Below are 15,824 nucleotides of genomic sequence, written 5' to 3'. Positions count from 1 at the left end.
AGATAAAAAATAACCTAGTCATGTTTGGTGTCTATGAACTCGTAATGACCTGGAGAATCATAATGGCAGGTCATTTTTAGCATTTAGTGAACCTAGCAAAAAAGCCAAACAAAAAACCAATGTGGGATTGCACTTTTTTTGCAATTTCACCGCACTTGGAATTTTTTTCCCGTTTTCTAGTACACGACATGCTAAAACCAATGATGTCGTTCAAAAGTACAACTCGTCCCGCAAAAAATAAGCCCTCACATGGCCAAATTGACGGAAAAATAAAAAAGTTATGGCTCTGGGAAGGAGGGGAGCGAAAAACGAACACGGAAAAACGAAAAATCCCCTGGTCATGAAGGGGTTAATACTACTATTGAGCAGAATTAATTTCAGCCTGTTAATTTAGCCCTCACAACAATCTCTCATGTGGCCCCTTGGAAAAAAAATGATTGCTGCATCATTGATTCTTGTGTGGTATTGTGCCTACACGTGCTATGGGTCATGCCATGAGCGGCAATCTCCAGTGAAAATAGGACTGAATACAGATCGTGGATGCCAAAGGGCTGCAGTGTTGCAGTGTTAGGCCGGTTTCACACGTCAGTGGCTCTGGTTCGTGAGGTGACAGTTTCCTCACGTACCGGAGACACTGACACACGTAGACACATTGAAATCAATGTGTCTCTGCACATGTCAGTGTGCTATCACGGACCGTGTGTCCGTGTGCAAAACACGGAGACATGTCAGTGTTCGTGGGAGCGCACGGATTACACGGACCCATTAAAGTCAATGGGTCCGTGTAAAACACGTACCGCACACGGACGCTGTCCGTGTGCAGTCCGTGTGCCGTGCAGGAGACAGCGCTACTGTAAGCGCTGTCCCCACCTCCCCCCGCGTGTGGTGCTGAAGCCGCCATTCATATCTTCTCTCCAGCATCGTTCGCTGGAAAGATGATATGAAAAATCCTTTTTTGTTTTTGTTTTCCCGTGTTTAAAATAAAGATCCCTGTCCCCACACCCTCCCACCCCCTGTGCGCCCGCCCGCTGTTAATAAAATACTCACTCGGCTCCCTCGCAGCGTCCTCTCCTGGCCGCAGCTTCTCCTGTATGAGCGGTCATGTGGTGCCGGCCATTACAGTGGTGAATATGCGGCTCCACCCCTATGGGGTTTTTTTTTGAGGGTTTGCATCAGTTCATGTAAAGAACATTTAGTTTTCTTTTAGTGTGAAGCAAACAATAAATGGGGCAAAATATCTGAAAACTTTAGTGTGTATAACTATTTACCCCTAAAGTCAGTACTTTGTAGAGCCTCCTTTGGCGGTAATTACAGCTGCAGGTCACTTTGGATAAGTCTCTATGAGATTTCTACATCTTGTCACTGGATTTTTGCCCATTGTGGAAGGCAAAACTTTTCCTGCTCCTTCAAGTTAGATGATTTCCTCTGGAGAACACTAATCTTCAAGTCTGATCACAAATTCTCAATTGGATTAAGGTCTGGGCTTTGACTAGGCCACTCCAAAACATTGAGGCTGTGTTCACACGTTCCGGTTTTTTCGCGTTTTTTTCCGCATTTTTTCCCGATAAAAACGCTATAAAACCGCAAAAAAACCGCATACAATAAGCATCCCATCATTTAGAATGAATTCCGCATGTTTTGTGCACATGATGCATTTTTTTCCGCACAAAAAACGCATCAGGCACAAAATCCGGACATGCTCTATCTTTTTGCGGTTTTTCTGCGGATTTCCCACTCCAAAATGCATTGGGAAGTGTCCGGAAAAAACCGCGGCAAAAACGCGTCAAAACCGCGGCAAAAACGCGGCAAAAAACGCATGCGGTTTTCTTGCGGATTTCATGCAGAAAATGTCCGGTTTTTCACAGGAATTTTCTGCATGAATTCCTGAACGTGTGCACATAGCCTTACACGTTTCCCCTTATACCACTTGAGTGTTGCTGTAACAGTATACTTTGGGCCATTGTCTTGCTGAAATGTGAACCTCTGTACCAGTCTCAGATCACTGACAGACTAAAACAGGTTTTGCTCAAGAATTTCCCTGTACTTTGCACCATCATCTTCCCCTCAATTTTGACCATTTTCTCTGTCCTTGCTGCCGAAAAACCTCTCCACAGCATGATGCTACCACCGCTATGTTTCACTGTGGGGATGATGTTCTTGGGGTGATCTGCATTGGTTTAATGCCTGACAGCATTTACCTTGGTGGCCAAAAAGATTAAATTTTGGTCTCATCTGACCACAGCACCTTCCTCCATACATTTGGGGAGTCTCTCGTATATACGTTTTGTTTAAAACTTAAAAAAATATAATTTTTGTAAGGAAAGGCTTTTCATTTCTGCTCACTCTTCCATAAAGGCCTCCTCTATGGAGTGTTCTGCTTATTGTAGTCGTACGGATAGATACTCCAGTCTCTGCTTGGGAACTCTGCAGCTCATTCAGGGTTACCTTTTGGTCTTGGTGCTGCATTTCTGATTAATGCCCTCCTTACCGGGGCTGAGAGTTTTGGTGAGCGGCCCTCTCCTGGCAGGTTTGTTGTGTTACCGTGTTCTTTCCATGTGATAATGGATTTGATGGTTCTCTGGGGGATCATCAGAGATTGGGATATTTTTTTTAATTTTATAACCCAACCCTGACTTGTACTTCTCAACAACTTTGTCCCTGTCTTGTTTGGAGATCTCCGTGGTCTTCATGGTGTTTGGTCAGTGGTTCCTCTTGGTTATTGGTGTTGCAGTCTCTGTGGCCTTTCAGAAAAGGTAAAGTGTATATACTGACAGACCGTGTGACACTGATTGCACACGGGGACTTCCTGCCACTAAGTATGTGACTCATGAAGGGAATTGCTTGCACCAGAAATTTTTAGTAGTTTCATCGCAAAAGAGGTGAATACATATGCACATACAATTTTTTTAGTTATACGATCCCATATGGATCGCCCCCAGACACAGGTCCGCGCGTTCTCGGTACCGGGCCTCTCTGGTTCGGTTCTGAGGCTGTCACGGTGGCTAGACCCGGTCCGCAACCCTGCTAAGGGGCGTCCAATAAAAGTGGTGCAGTCTGTCAGGGGTTCGTGACGCCACCTGTGGTGTTCAGTCAGGGTGACCGACGCTGCTGCGGGGTCCGCTGGGGTGATGGAATGGCAGCTGGATGGTATACCTTCCCACAGGTGAAGTATGTCCCCAGGGCTTCCCAGTAAGGTGGATGGTGATGGTGTGAGGTGCAGGCAATAACGAGGACACAAGGTTGCAGTCTCTTTACTGAAGACTTCAAGATCCTCAATCCAGAGCACGTTTAACAGGGCTATCAGAGACAGGCCGGTCCAATGGGCGCTTCCAGAGTTTCCCTCGCAGATGGAAATCGTTGCCCACCACTAGCGCCTGTGTGTTGTAGTCCTACCCTGCTGAGCATTCGGAATAGTCCTCACAACTGCTGTTCTCGTTTCATTCGTTCACTACAGCTCTCTCTCTCTTGTTAGTTCCAGATGTTGCTAGTTTCTCGTCCCCCAGTATGTTTTGGCTAGGACGCACCCGTATGACGGGAAGGCTTGAAGGTCTTCCGGGACCCTAGAGATGCCCCTCTCCCAATGTTGCCCCCTATGTCTTCTTAGGAAATTTAAGGTAGACAGCCAACCTATAATTAACTGTCCTGCGGAGTTTGAAGTAAGGCCTGAAGTCAGTTACTCCTGCGGTGTTCCGGCTACGCGCCTCAGTAGGATGTTGCCTCGGTCTCACGGCACGACTCTTACTGGCTCTCCTTTTTGCTAGATCTCGTTTACACTGTTCCACAATATCCTTCCTTTCTTGTCTCTTTCTTAGGATACCGCCGCAAGGAGGTGCAGGCGTGGTTCCGTAACGTTCTGTTCTGTTCGCTAGGCACCTGCCAGGTTCCCACGCCTGACAGGGACCCCCCTGTGTCTTCTCCCTGCAACACCCCCTGCCACGGGATGTTGCCTGAATCCAACCCAGTCAGCTTCTGACTAACTTCCTCCCCAACCCCTAGTTTTACCAGTGTGAGGAGTGGCCCAATAAATAAAGCCTTTTTCTCCCCTTAGTGGCCGGAGTGTGAAGTGTAATGTGTTCTGGTGATACCTGGTCAGGAGAATTCCTTCAGTGCCATCAGACGTACCATCACTCCCCTTAGCGGCAGAGTGTCATACTGCAACGACCAGATCTCTGGGCTGCTGCACATACATTTTTATTTGCCTATAATTTTCTTCACTAACTTATCACGCACAAATCGGATCACAAAAATATTTAAACACAGATTGTAATGTAACAAAATGGGTAAAAAACAAGGGGGTGAATACTTTTGCAAGCCAAAGTAGTGTATAAGGCCATTCACATGTCCGATATTTTTTCTTTTCCTTGGACCAAGTGGTCAGTGGAAAATATTAGTCAAGTCCAATACTGATTTGAGGGTTGGATTAAAATTAGCAATGTAAGTCTGTGGGTCCATGATAACACTGGATCGCACTCGGATGACATCTGAGTGAGCTCCTATTTTCATGGACTGTCAGAATGGAGAAGGTGGAGGGTTTTTTTTTTTTTTTAAATCTCTCCATGTACAAGAAAATCAGATGATAATCTGACCAGACACTGATGCAACTCTGATCAGAATAATCAGTACAATTTTCTTGCATGCACAAAAATCGGAAGTCTGAATGAGCCCTTAGGCTTCTTTCACACTTCCGTTTTTACAATCTGCACAGGATCCGTCAAAATGTTGAAATGACGGATCCTGTGCAGATTGTAAAAAGCAGGTGCACTGGACCTGTTTTTCTGATGGACCCATCGAGGCTATGTGCACCTGTTGTGTATGTGTCTTTGCAGCGGTTTTACGCTGCGAAAACGCATACAGAACACAACCTATGTTAAAAAAAATCGCGATTTTCTCACCTTCTGGCATCCTGTGCAGCGTTACCGATGCTCCCGGCAGCTGCCGTTCCCAGTAATGGCTTGCGAAATGACCCGATGACGTTGCTGTCTCGCGAGACCGCTACGTCATCAGAGGTCATTGTAATGCAAGGCATTACTGGTAACTCTAGCTGCTGGGAGCATCGGTAATGCTACGCAGGAAGGTGAGAATATCGCAATGTTTTTGTTATAGCCAACGATGGGCAGCGCAGGATCCGTCGCTGAGCGATTTCCCCCCCCCCCCCCACCCCGACGTGCAGAAAAAAGTTCGTTTGTGCGTTTTCTCCGCCTGACGGACAGTGATTTTATGACAGATCCAGTGCACGACGGATGAAACGTGTGGCCATCCGTCGCTAATACAAGTCTATGAGGAAAAAAACGCATCCTGCGGGCAAAATAGCAGGATCCGTTTTTTTTTTTTTTCACAAAACGACGCATTATGACGAGAGATGAAAGACGGAAGTGTGAAAAAGGCCTTAGGCAAAGCAGACACATTTTCACAAGAAGAAACAACTTGCACACGAATTGTGGCCCGATGATAGTAAATATAGGCCCATATTTCTCATGAGCTACTAACAACTGACTCTATCTTTTGCAGCACCCGGTGTGGCGATGGTGGAGAAAGTCCAGCGCCCTCTAGTGACCAGTCTTGTACACAGCCGAGAAGAATCTCCTGGTAGCTCTGAGAAAGGCTCACACCTTTCCTTGGGGAAAGGAACATTAGAAACAGCAAAAGCTGGAGGAAGTACCATGGGAGGTCGTCCTGCTGCTGCCAATGCTGCCCGTGAAAGAAACCGCGTGCAAACTCTGAGACATGCCTTTCTAGAGTTACAGAGAACATTACCTTCTGTGCCTCCAGATACAAAACTTTCAAAGCTGGATGTTCTCATACTTGCCACCACCTACATTGCGCATCTTACACGTAGTCTCCAGGAAGAAGATGAGAACAGCCACAGTCATCAGTCCACAACTCCCGGTAACTCTGGCAGCGCCAGTCCAGAACTTCTAGGAACGCTGCACAGTGGGGATGGATATCTACATCCTGTGAAGGTATGAGTCTACATTCCTACCATGTCATTAAAGATATCAAATCTATCACATATATGAAATCCATACTGCTTAGTATAAAATGAGTTCTTATCCGGGACATGCAAGGGGAAAAGCACATTTATAACCCCAATACATCTAAAATGGAACATTATACAATTTAATTTTTTTTCAGTATTGACTAATCCGTGTGATGCTGAGTCACTACTCATGGACAAGTCGAGAGACAAGGGAGTTTAAGTCTAAGGCTATGTTCACATGTTGCATTTTTTTACTGCGTTTTCTTTTTTTATTTAAAGCAAATTTTAAGCTACGCTTTAAAGTACCAGCAAAAGCTATGAGATTTCAGAAGTCTCATGCGCACATTGTTTTTTTTGTTTTGTTTTGTTTTTTTGTTTTTTCTCCTGGCTGAATTGGAAAACTGTTGCATTTTTTTTAAAACTGCAGCATGTCACTTCTTTAATCGTTTCAGCAAAAAACATAGGTATCAGGTTTTTCTGCATATTTAGTGAAAAAAAAAAAAAAAGTACAGCAATATGTGAAACACATTTTTTTTTGTGATTTTTCCCAAGTTTAAACCATAATGTCTTGGTCTCCTCACCGGAGCATGGCTGCTAATATTGGTACAGTTTAAATTTAGTGATGTGTGCAAAGTAATGACTGGCTGACCAAGGTGTGAGATTGAACAATGCCTGATCAACTCAAGGGCCAACCAAAGTGTGAAAGTAAACAGTGTCCTACAAACTCAATGCTCTGCCAATGTCTTAGGTAAACTATTCCTGCTACTGTAAGGGTATGTGCACACGTTCAGGTTTTTTCACGTTTTTTTTCGCAATCAAAACGGGATAAAAACGCATTACAAACTGCAGACATATGCATCCTATCATTTAGAATGCATTCTGCAATTTTTGTGCACATGATGCCTTTTTTCCACAAAAAAAAACGCATTACGGTAAAAAAAGCAGCATGTTCATTAATTTTGCGGATTTTCTGCGTCTTTTCCCGCTATTCTATGCATTTGGGAAAAAACGCACAAAAAATGCGTCAAACGCGAAAAAAAACGCAAAAATAACGCATGCGGGTTTCTGGCAGAAATGTCCGGTTTTTGTCAGGAAATTTCTGCTAGAAAATCCTGACGTGTGCACATACCCTTACAGTTGTAATTGTGTATTTTTTCATGAACCTTTTTTTTGGGTTCAGAATAATCACTATTTTGTGAGACAAAAAATATTTTTCCACTAAATAATGTTGATCGAATTGCCCTTTTTCCCAAAATGGTTTTAGGGTTTCACATATGTCTTGCATTGGTGACCCAACACTTTGCATTGTTCATGCTTCTGGGGTGGAAGCAAAGCTGAACTTTTGGTTGAAAAAAAAAAAAAATGCAGCAAAAACACAACTTGTGAACATAGCCTAGAAGTCCGGGTCAAAAACCTGGACCGGACATCAAAGGCAAAATGGTAAGGCAAGCGATTGATCAGAAGGCAAAGTCTAAAGTCAAACAGGAAAGGTCAGAGAACATCAAAGGTAAAAGGGCAATACAAACGAATAGTTGAAAGGCAAAATCCATTGTCAGGCAACAAAGATCAGAATAGCAGAACTCTAAAGGTACCTTCACACATAACGATATCGTTGCTTTTTGTGACGTAGCAACGATATCGTTAAGGAAATCGTTCTGTGTGACAGCGACCAACGATCAGGCCCCTGCTGGGAGATCGTTGGTCGCTGAGGAAAGTCCAGAACTTTATTTCGTCGCTGGATCTCCCGCTGACATCGCTGAATCGGCGTGTGTGACAACGATCCAGCGATGTCTTCACTGGTAACCAGGGTAAACATCGGGTTACTAAGCGCAGGGCCGCGCTTAGTAACCCGATGTTTACCCTGGTTACCAGCGTAAAAGTAAAAAAACCAAACACTACATACTTACCTACCGCTGTCTGTCCCCGGCGCTCAGCTTCTCTGCACTCTCTGCGGCCCTGCGCTTAGTAACCCGATGTTTACCCTGGTTACCCGGGGACCTCGGGATCGTTGGTCGCTGGAGAGCTGTCTGTGTGACAGCTCTCCAGCGACCAAACAGCGACGCTGCAGCGATCGACATCGTTGTCGGTATCGCTGCAGCGTCGCTGAGTGTGAAGGTACCTTAAGCACAAAGCACACACACCACCAAGCAAAGCTACAACTGGCAATTGTCTGACTATTTTCAACCAGCTAAATAGCCAGGTAATCACTCTGAAGGGTGACACCTGGTGGATGGTCAGCGGGTCCATCCAGATTGAGCCACTAGGCTGTCAATGTCACTTGATACCGTGCCGCACAAGAGGTTGGTACACAAAATGAGAATGCTTGGTCTGGGGGAAAATGTGTGTAAATGGGTTAGTAACTGGCTTAGTGATAGAAAGCAGAGGGTGGTTATAAATGGTATAGTCTCTAACTGGGTCGCTGTGACCAGTGGGGTACCGCAGGGGTCAGTATTGGGACCTGTTCTCTTCAACATATTCATTAATGATCTGGTAGAAGGTTTACACAGTAAAATATCGATATTTGCAGATGATACAAAACTATGTAAAGCAGTTAATACAAGAGAAGATAGTATTCTGCTACAGATGGATCTGGATAAGTTGGAAACTTGGGCTGAAAGGTGGCAGATGAGGTTTAACAATGATAAATGTAAGGTTATACACATGGGAAGAAGGAATCAATATCACCATTACACACTGAATGGGAAACCACTGGGTAAATCTGACAGGGAGAAGGACTTGGGGATCCTAGTTAATGATAAACTTACCTGGAGCAGCCAGTGTCAGGCAGCAGCTGCCAAGGCAAACAGGATCATGGGGTGCATTAAAAGAGGTCTGGATACACATGATGAGAGCATTATACTGCCTCTGTACAAATCCCTAGTTAGACCGCACATGGAGTACTGTGTCCAGTTTTGGTCACCGGTGCTCAGGAAGGATATAATGGAACTAGAGAGAGTACAAAGGAGGGCAACAAAATTAATAAAGGGGATGGGAGAACTACAATACCCAGATAGATTAGCGAAATTAGGATTATTTAGTCTAGAAAAAAGACGACTGAGGGGCGATCTAATAACCATGTATAAGTATATAAGGGGACAATACAAATATCTCACTGAGGATCTGTTTATACCAAGGAAGGTGACGGGCACAAGGGGGCATTCTTTGCGTCTGGAGGAGAGAAGGTTTTTCCACCAACATAGAAGAGGATTCTTTACTGTTAGGGCAGTGAGAATCTGGAATTGCTTGCCTGAGGAGGTGGTGATGGCGAACTCAGTCGAGGGGTTCAAGAGAGGCCTGGATGTCTTCCTGGAGCAGAACAATATTGTATCATACAATTAGGTTCTGTAGAAGGACGTAGATCTGGGGATTTATTATGATGGAATATAGGCTGAACTGGATGGACAAATGTCTTTTTTCGGCCTTACTAACTATGTTACTATGTTACAATACTGACAGCCCAGCACACCCCTGATTCTTGCTCTGTTCCTAGGACAAAGATAAATCCTGACAAAAAGTTACTACAGCTCCTATGATATCTCCGGGGTAAGAAACTACAAACCAATGCTGTATAGTCTGATCCTGAAGTCATACTCTCTTCCATCTCCAACATCGTAATAACTGATCTGATGTTTTTGACAATAGACAACCAGGAGTACGACCGCAGCATTTGACTATATGGAATTTGTTTGTTATCTGTTACATTGGAAACACATTGATTTGCATTAGAAGTGTCAAAAAAATATATAGAAATAAAAATCTATTAAAAAGCTGCTTCAGTCTTCATTTTATGTGCATTGGGAAAATACAAATTGTTTTCCAAAGTTGTATGCAGCCTTCAGCTGCATCAGGCAAAGAAAGGCAATGTGACTTACAATGTTAATCCTAGCTAGCTAGTCCATTGCCCAGATAACTGTGTACCTAAAGAGTTCTGCATCTGCAATCCAACGTGAAAATAAATGTAAATTGGGCAATAATAATATATATATATATTTTTTTTATACTGCTGACTTTTCAATACAGTTGAGGCAAGTAATCTAAAAGTATGCTTGCTAGAAATATACCAAGAGGACTTTAATTCGGCATGCATTTGGTCCTTAAAATATGGAGGCACGGCATAATTTATATATAGGTGCTTCTCACTAAATTAGAATATCATCAAAAAGTTAATTTATTTCAATTCTTCAATACAAAAAAGTAAAACTCATATATAGTGTCATTACAGAGTGATCTATTTCAAGTGTTTTATTTCTGTGAATGTTGATGATTATGGCTTACAGCCAATGAAAACCCAAAAGTCATTATCTCAGTAAATTAGAATACTTTATAACACCAGCTTGAAAAATTATTTTAAAATCCGAAATGTTGGCCTACTGAAATGTATGTTCAGTAAATGCACTCAATACTTGGTCAGGGCTCCTTTTGCATCAATTACTGCAGTGTTTCTCAACTCCAGTCCTCAAGACCCACCAACAGGTCATGTTATCAGGATTTCCTTACTACTGCATAGGTGATGGAATTAATGCCTGAGCAGGTGATGAAATTATCACCTGTGTAATACTCAGGAAATCCCGAAAACATGATCGGTTGGTGGGTCTTGAGGAGAAACACTGAATTACTGCATCAATGTGGCGTGGCATGGAGGCGATCAGCCTGTGGCACTGCTGAGGTGTTATGGAAGCCCAGGTTGCTTTGATAGCAGCCTTCAGCTTATCTGCATTGTTGGGTCTGGTGTCTCTCATCTTACACTTGAAAATACCCCATAGAGAATCTATGGGGTTAAGGTCAGGCGAGTTTGCTGGCCAATCAAGTGCAGTGATACTGTTGTTTGTAAACCAGGTATTGGTACTTTTGGCAGTGTGGACAGGTGCGAAGTCCTGCTGGAGAAAGAAAATTCCATCTCCAAAAAGCTTGTCAGCAGAGGGAAGCATGAAGTGCTCTAAAATTTCCTGGTAGACGGCTGCACTGACTTTGGTCTTGATAAAACACAGTGGACCTACACCAGCAGATGACATGGCTCCCCAAACCATCACTGATTGTGGAAACTTCACACTAGACCTCCAGCAGCTTGGATTGTGGCCTCTCCTCTCTTCCTCCAGACTCTGGGACCTTGATTTCCAAATGAAATGCAAAATTTTCTTTAATCTGAAAACAACACCTTGGGCCACTGAGTTACAGTCCAGTTCTATTTCTCCTTGGCCCAGATAAGACGCTTCTGGCATTGGCTATTGGTCATGAGTGGCTTGACACAAGGAATGCGACACTTGTAGCCCATGTCCTGGATACGTCTGTGTGTGGTGGCTCTAGAAGCAATGACTCCAGCAGCAGTCCACTCCTTGTGAATCTCCCCAAAATTTTTGAATGGTCTTTTCTTAACAATTCTTTCAAGGCTGCGGTTATCCCGGTTGCTTGTGCACCTTTTTATACCACACTTTTTCCTTCCACTCAACCTTCCATTAATATGATTGGATACAGCACTCTGTGAACAGCCGGCTTCTTTAGCAATGACGTTTTGTGGCTTTTGTTCCTTGTGGAGTGTGTCAATGACTGCCTTCTGGACATCTGTCAGCAGTCTTCCCTATGATTGTGGAGCCTACTGAAACAGACTAAGGGATCTTTTTAAACGCTTAGTGTAATTAAAAAAAAAAAAGAAAAAACCTGCAAAGGCTTTCTAATTTACTGAGATGACTTTTGGGCTTTCATTTTAAGCCATCAACATTAACAGAAATAAACACGTGACATAGATCACTGCTTGTAATGAGTCTATATAATATGAGATTAACTTTTTTGTATTGAAGAACTGAAATAAGTTAACTTTTTGATAATATTCTAATTTTGTGAGATATATATATAACATTTATTTCAACAGAAACACATGGAGCATGTAATCCAAAGAGATTAAAATAAATATTTTAATATAATTCATAGTATATATTTTAATCTCTCTTTGGATTTTGGGATTATATGCTCCATGTGTTTCTGTCGTAATGCTAGTTAGGAGCTCCATTGGCTACTGCTTGTAACAGTCCTGATAGATAGGCTTCAAACTGTTTTTCAATAATATAGTTTCTGTTTCTGAGATCCTGTATTGTGTGTGTGCGTATATGTGTATACACACACACACACACACACACACACACACACACACACACACACACACCGATACTTGACGTCCTGTTGTTTGTTTTTTTTGCTTTTTTTCTTTTGATACGTTGTACATATCAGCCAGACTTTGACGACTTTGTCTAATTTCACAAGTACTGCAAAAGTCTGCTCACATATGGTACAAATGTACTCAGAACACAAACAAACTGATATATATGTACGAAGTGTTTTTATCAACCACATGAAGATGTACAGAACATAATTCCACAACAGTAATAAGATTTACTTGTTTATTATTTAATATTATAATATAATTATCATACACTAATTATCATACCCGGGAGAGGCATCATGTTAGGTTTAGGGTCCCTACATAGGAATACGCCTTGTCGCTGGCTGTTGGGCTCACACAAATCGGTCAATTTGTACCTGAATTATCTTCATTTTTTTAACCTGTTTTCTACAGCAGTGATGCAGTTCCAATTTCATATATTCAATGTTTACATATTATAGCATTTCAGAGCTATAATATATATACGGTAGCTTTAATTTTGTTAGAGAGAGTGGCTCTCTTAGCTTGCACCTGTTCACACTTGAAGACAGCTGACATGTCGCGGGGGATACTGCCAGCTGACGTACTATTCCGTCACCTGGCAGAAAGGGGTTAATATTAAATTGAGTAAGAGCTGCAATAACTAGATAATTCTGTAAAATAATTGACTTTTTGGGGAAGGCTAAAAAAAAATTAAAACAATTTATAAGCTTTAGTTCTGGAACAGTCATACATATGTTGCCATGTCTTCCGGTTCTTCAATGTACAAAGTGTAGGCAGCCGAGAAACACAGGTGTATGGGCACTGCTGCTTATCAGCAAAAAAAAAAAAAAAAATGAAGAGAACAAAACTAAAACATTTCTCAGAATATTTCTAGTTTAATATAAACACAATTCTACTATGAAAATGTAATAATTCATGAACAGAACAGTTGTGGTATTGCTAGAAGGATGAGAGGAATTATGGTATTATTTTATGGAATGATTGACTTTGTAATGTTGCGGCAGGTTTTACGGTAAATGACAAATCTGTCAGATGTGTCATATAGTCATATAATAGAATACAATAGAACCATGGAGCTGTAGTGTCCATGTTTTTTAATTTTCTAATATGTGACCGGGTCTGAAATGCCCTACAAATCAGGGCTGGTGCGACAAGGCCCAATTCAACAAGACCGGCGTTCTTCATGTCTGTCTTAATGAAGACATGTGCTGGAGTCATGTGCTACCAATTCATAAATCTGGAGCGTTGGACAAGTGGCGTGCACCTCGCCACAAATCCTACTCCAGTCTCTTCTGGAGTAAGACCTGTGGCATAGTGAATGCCGCCACTCGTTATGAATTTGCTGACTGGTGGTCGTCATGCCCCAGCTTTGCCCACTTTATCAGAGCGAAGTGAAAGTGACACGAGAACGCAAAAAGTCGCACAATTTTAGCGCAGCCGTGAGTTGCAGAAACATTTTGCAACTTTTCCAAGCTTTTTCCAGAATACTAGTGTGAAACCTTTAATGAATGAGGCCCACAGCCTATGTTTTTGTGTCTGACTGAAAAGATGGACAATGTCAGAAATCCATGAATTAATTCAGTTTGAATTCTATTTCTTTGCACTGTACGGCTTTGTCTGAATTCTGTGTTTTGGAGATTCGGATGGATCCCCCAGACGCACTGAATGTGGCCTTGTGGGCAGGTGATTTATTTCAGCCCTGTTATTCTTTAAAGTGGACAAATCAAGCCTAAAAGCACATTCAGTCCACAGAAAAGCCTAGATGCTTTAATTTTCTTTTCTTTCTTTCTTCCAGAAATGGCCCATGAGATCTAGACTTTATATTGGAGCCACTGGGCAGTTTCTCCACCAGTCTTCAGGATCAGAAGGTTTGGACCAAGAGGATAATGTCCAAAGATCGCACTGCTGAGGCTGGGACTTCTCAATATGCTGAAAAATTTAGCTAAACTTTGCTTGTCACCTTTTGGTATTTGGACATTTCTGCATGATGTGTGTTCTGCTTCACAAGTGTAAACTGAAGACGATAACATGCATAGTGCTAGAGAAGCCACCTACAGAGTCTTACTGAATGGCTGAAGGCACAAATGTAATGCATCTGTGTGAGGCTTATTTCCATGCATGTTAGATGAATCTGATTATAAATTATATTGAAATGGTATCTTACAGCTCAACACCCTGCTAGACGTAATGTCTCATACAAGCTTAATTACATCTACATTCATTAACAAATATCAGTTAAACTTAGGGCAAGTTCACACACAATATCTTCGGCTCCCTCGTTATTGGGCAATCTATAGCGCTTATTGAAGAAGCTGCATCGGGATCCCGGCTAACTGGATCGCTCCCGATAATCAGCTGTTCAGCTCCGCAGCTGCATGTGACGCGGCGGTGTGACAGTCACAACCCATGCATGGAAAGCCTGTGTGTTGGGCTTTCCCTGCATATGTTATGACAGTTATACAGCCGTGACACATGCAGCTTCTTCAATAAGTGCTATAGATTGCCCAATAACGAGGGAGCCAAGGATATTCGCTCATCTCTACTAATGACGTGTTCCCTTTTAAACATTTACTAAACACAACTCTGATCCATTTATGACTGGCTGAAATATTGATGTATTCTAACACATACAGTACTGTATCTGACACATCGCGGGTTGGTTGATTGGCAGTGTTCTTTGGAAAAAACTTCCTTTTTTTTGCGGTGGTTTTTCATACAGAGCCAGACATAGATCCAAACGTCATTGGAAATATAAAGACAGGACTTGGGGTTCGCTCACACTACAATGTAAATTGGACGGGTGCAATCTAATAAAAAAATTGGATATACATATTTTTTTTCTCGGCTCTGTTCGGCATTTCACTCTGAATCGGATAGTGTGAGAAAAAAAAAACTTGCATTCCACACGGACTATCAGACTGGTATCCGATTTTTACAGATACATTACAATTCTGTAACATATGAAAGTGTCAATAGTCCTGTAAAAGATTAATAGCTGCTGGGTAAAAAATACTGATTGTATATGGATGAAATGTGAGAAAAAAATTGTTCCACTTTTTTTTTTTTTTTTAAGGCTACGCTCACACTATCTGTATTTGGACAGTATTTTACATCAGTATTTGTAAGCCAAAACCAGGAGTGGGTGATAAATGTAGAAGTGGTCCATATGGTTCTATTATACTTTTCCTCTATTTGTTCCTCTCCTGGTTTTGGCTACAAATACTGATGTAAAATACTGACCAAATACTGATAGTGAGACCGTAACCTTAAATTCAGCGGAGCTTAGCTGAAGTGGGTGTGGTTATCCATGGCACAGCAAATTTTAATATGATTATCAGCAAAAACTTGTGTAAATTATAGCACGAATCTGCACTAGTCTAGGAGTGGCGTCGATTTAATTGTCTGATGCTTGAACTGGCAGACATGTGCATAATGTATTATTCCAGCTTTTTATACAATACTGGTCTTAAATTTTTTTTTTTTCCCGAAATGCCCCACAGTGTTTGTTTGCAATTTTTGGGGGCCCAAAAAGTGCTGCAGCCATTAGTTACATAAAATTCTATAAGGGAATTTATAACACGCTACATAGATGTTTTGGTTTGTAGTGTTCTTGTTCTATCAGTAGTTTTGTTGTTTTTTTTTCTAAATGCAGCGTCCTATTAGTAAAGATTTTTTTTATGAAATTTTTTC

General features: G+C 42.1%; 1 protein-coding gene across 1 annotated transcript; it reads left to right on the top strand.

Annotated features, from left to right (window-relative positions):
- The first annotated feature begins 5,522 nt into the window (after positions 1-5,522).
- On the top strand, positions 5,523-14,043 carry TCF24 (transcription factor 24). Its single transcript, XM_069728966.1, has 2 exons — positions 5,523-5,960; positions 13,930-14,043. The coding sequence occupies exons 1-2, from the start codon at positions 5,523-5,525 to the stop codon at positions 14,041-14,043; spliced, it is 552 nt and encodes a 183-aa protein (XP_069585067.1).
- The last annotated feature ends 1,781 nt before the right edge of the window (positions 14,044-15,824 follow it).

Source organism: Ranitomeya imitator, chromosome 6 (genome assembly GCF_032444005.1).
Source record: "Ranitomeya imitator isolate aRanImi1 chromosome 6, aRanImi1.pri, whole genome shotgun sequence".
Classification (NCBI taxonomy): domain Eukaryota; kingdom Metazoa; phylum Chordata; class Amphibia; order Anura; family Dendrobatidae; genus Ranitomeya; species Ranitomeya imitator.
Note: the sequence above shows the minus strand (reverse complement) of the source record. Positions and strands in the feature narration are given on the sequence as shown.

Coding starts and splice junctions, on each gene's coding strand:
- TCF24 (XM_069728966.1), top strand. CDS start 5,523: ATGGTGGAGAAAGTCCAGCGCCCTCTAGTGACCAGTCTTGTACACAGC. Junction 5,961..13,929: donor GATATCTACATCCTGTGAAG/GTATGAGTCTAC, acceptor TCTTTCTTCCAG/AAATGGCCCATGAGATCTAG.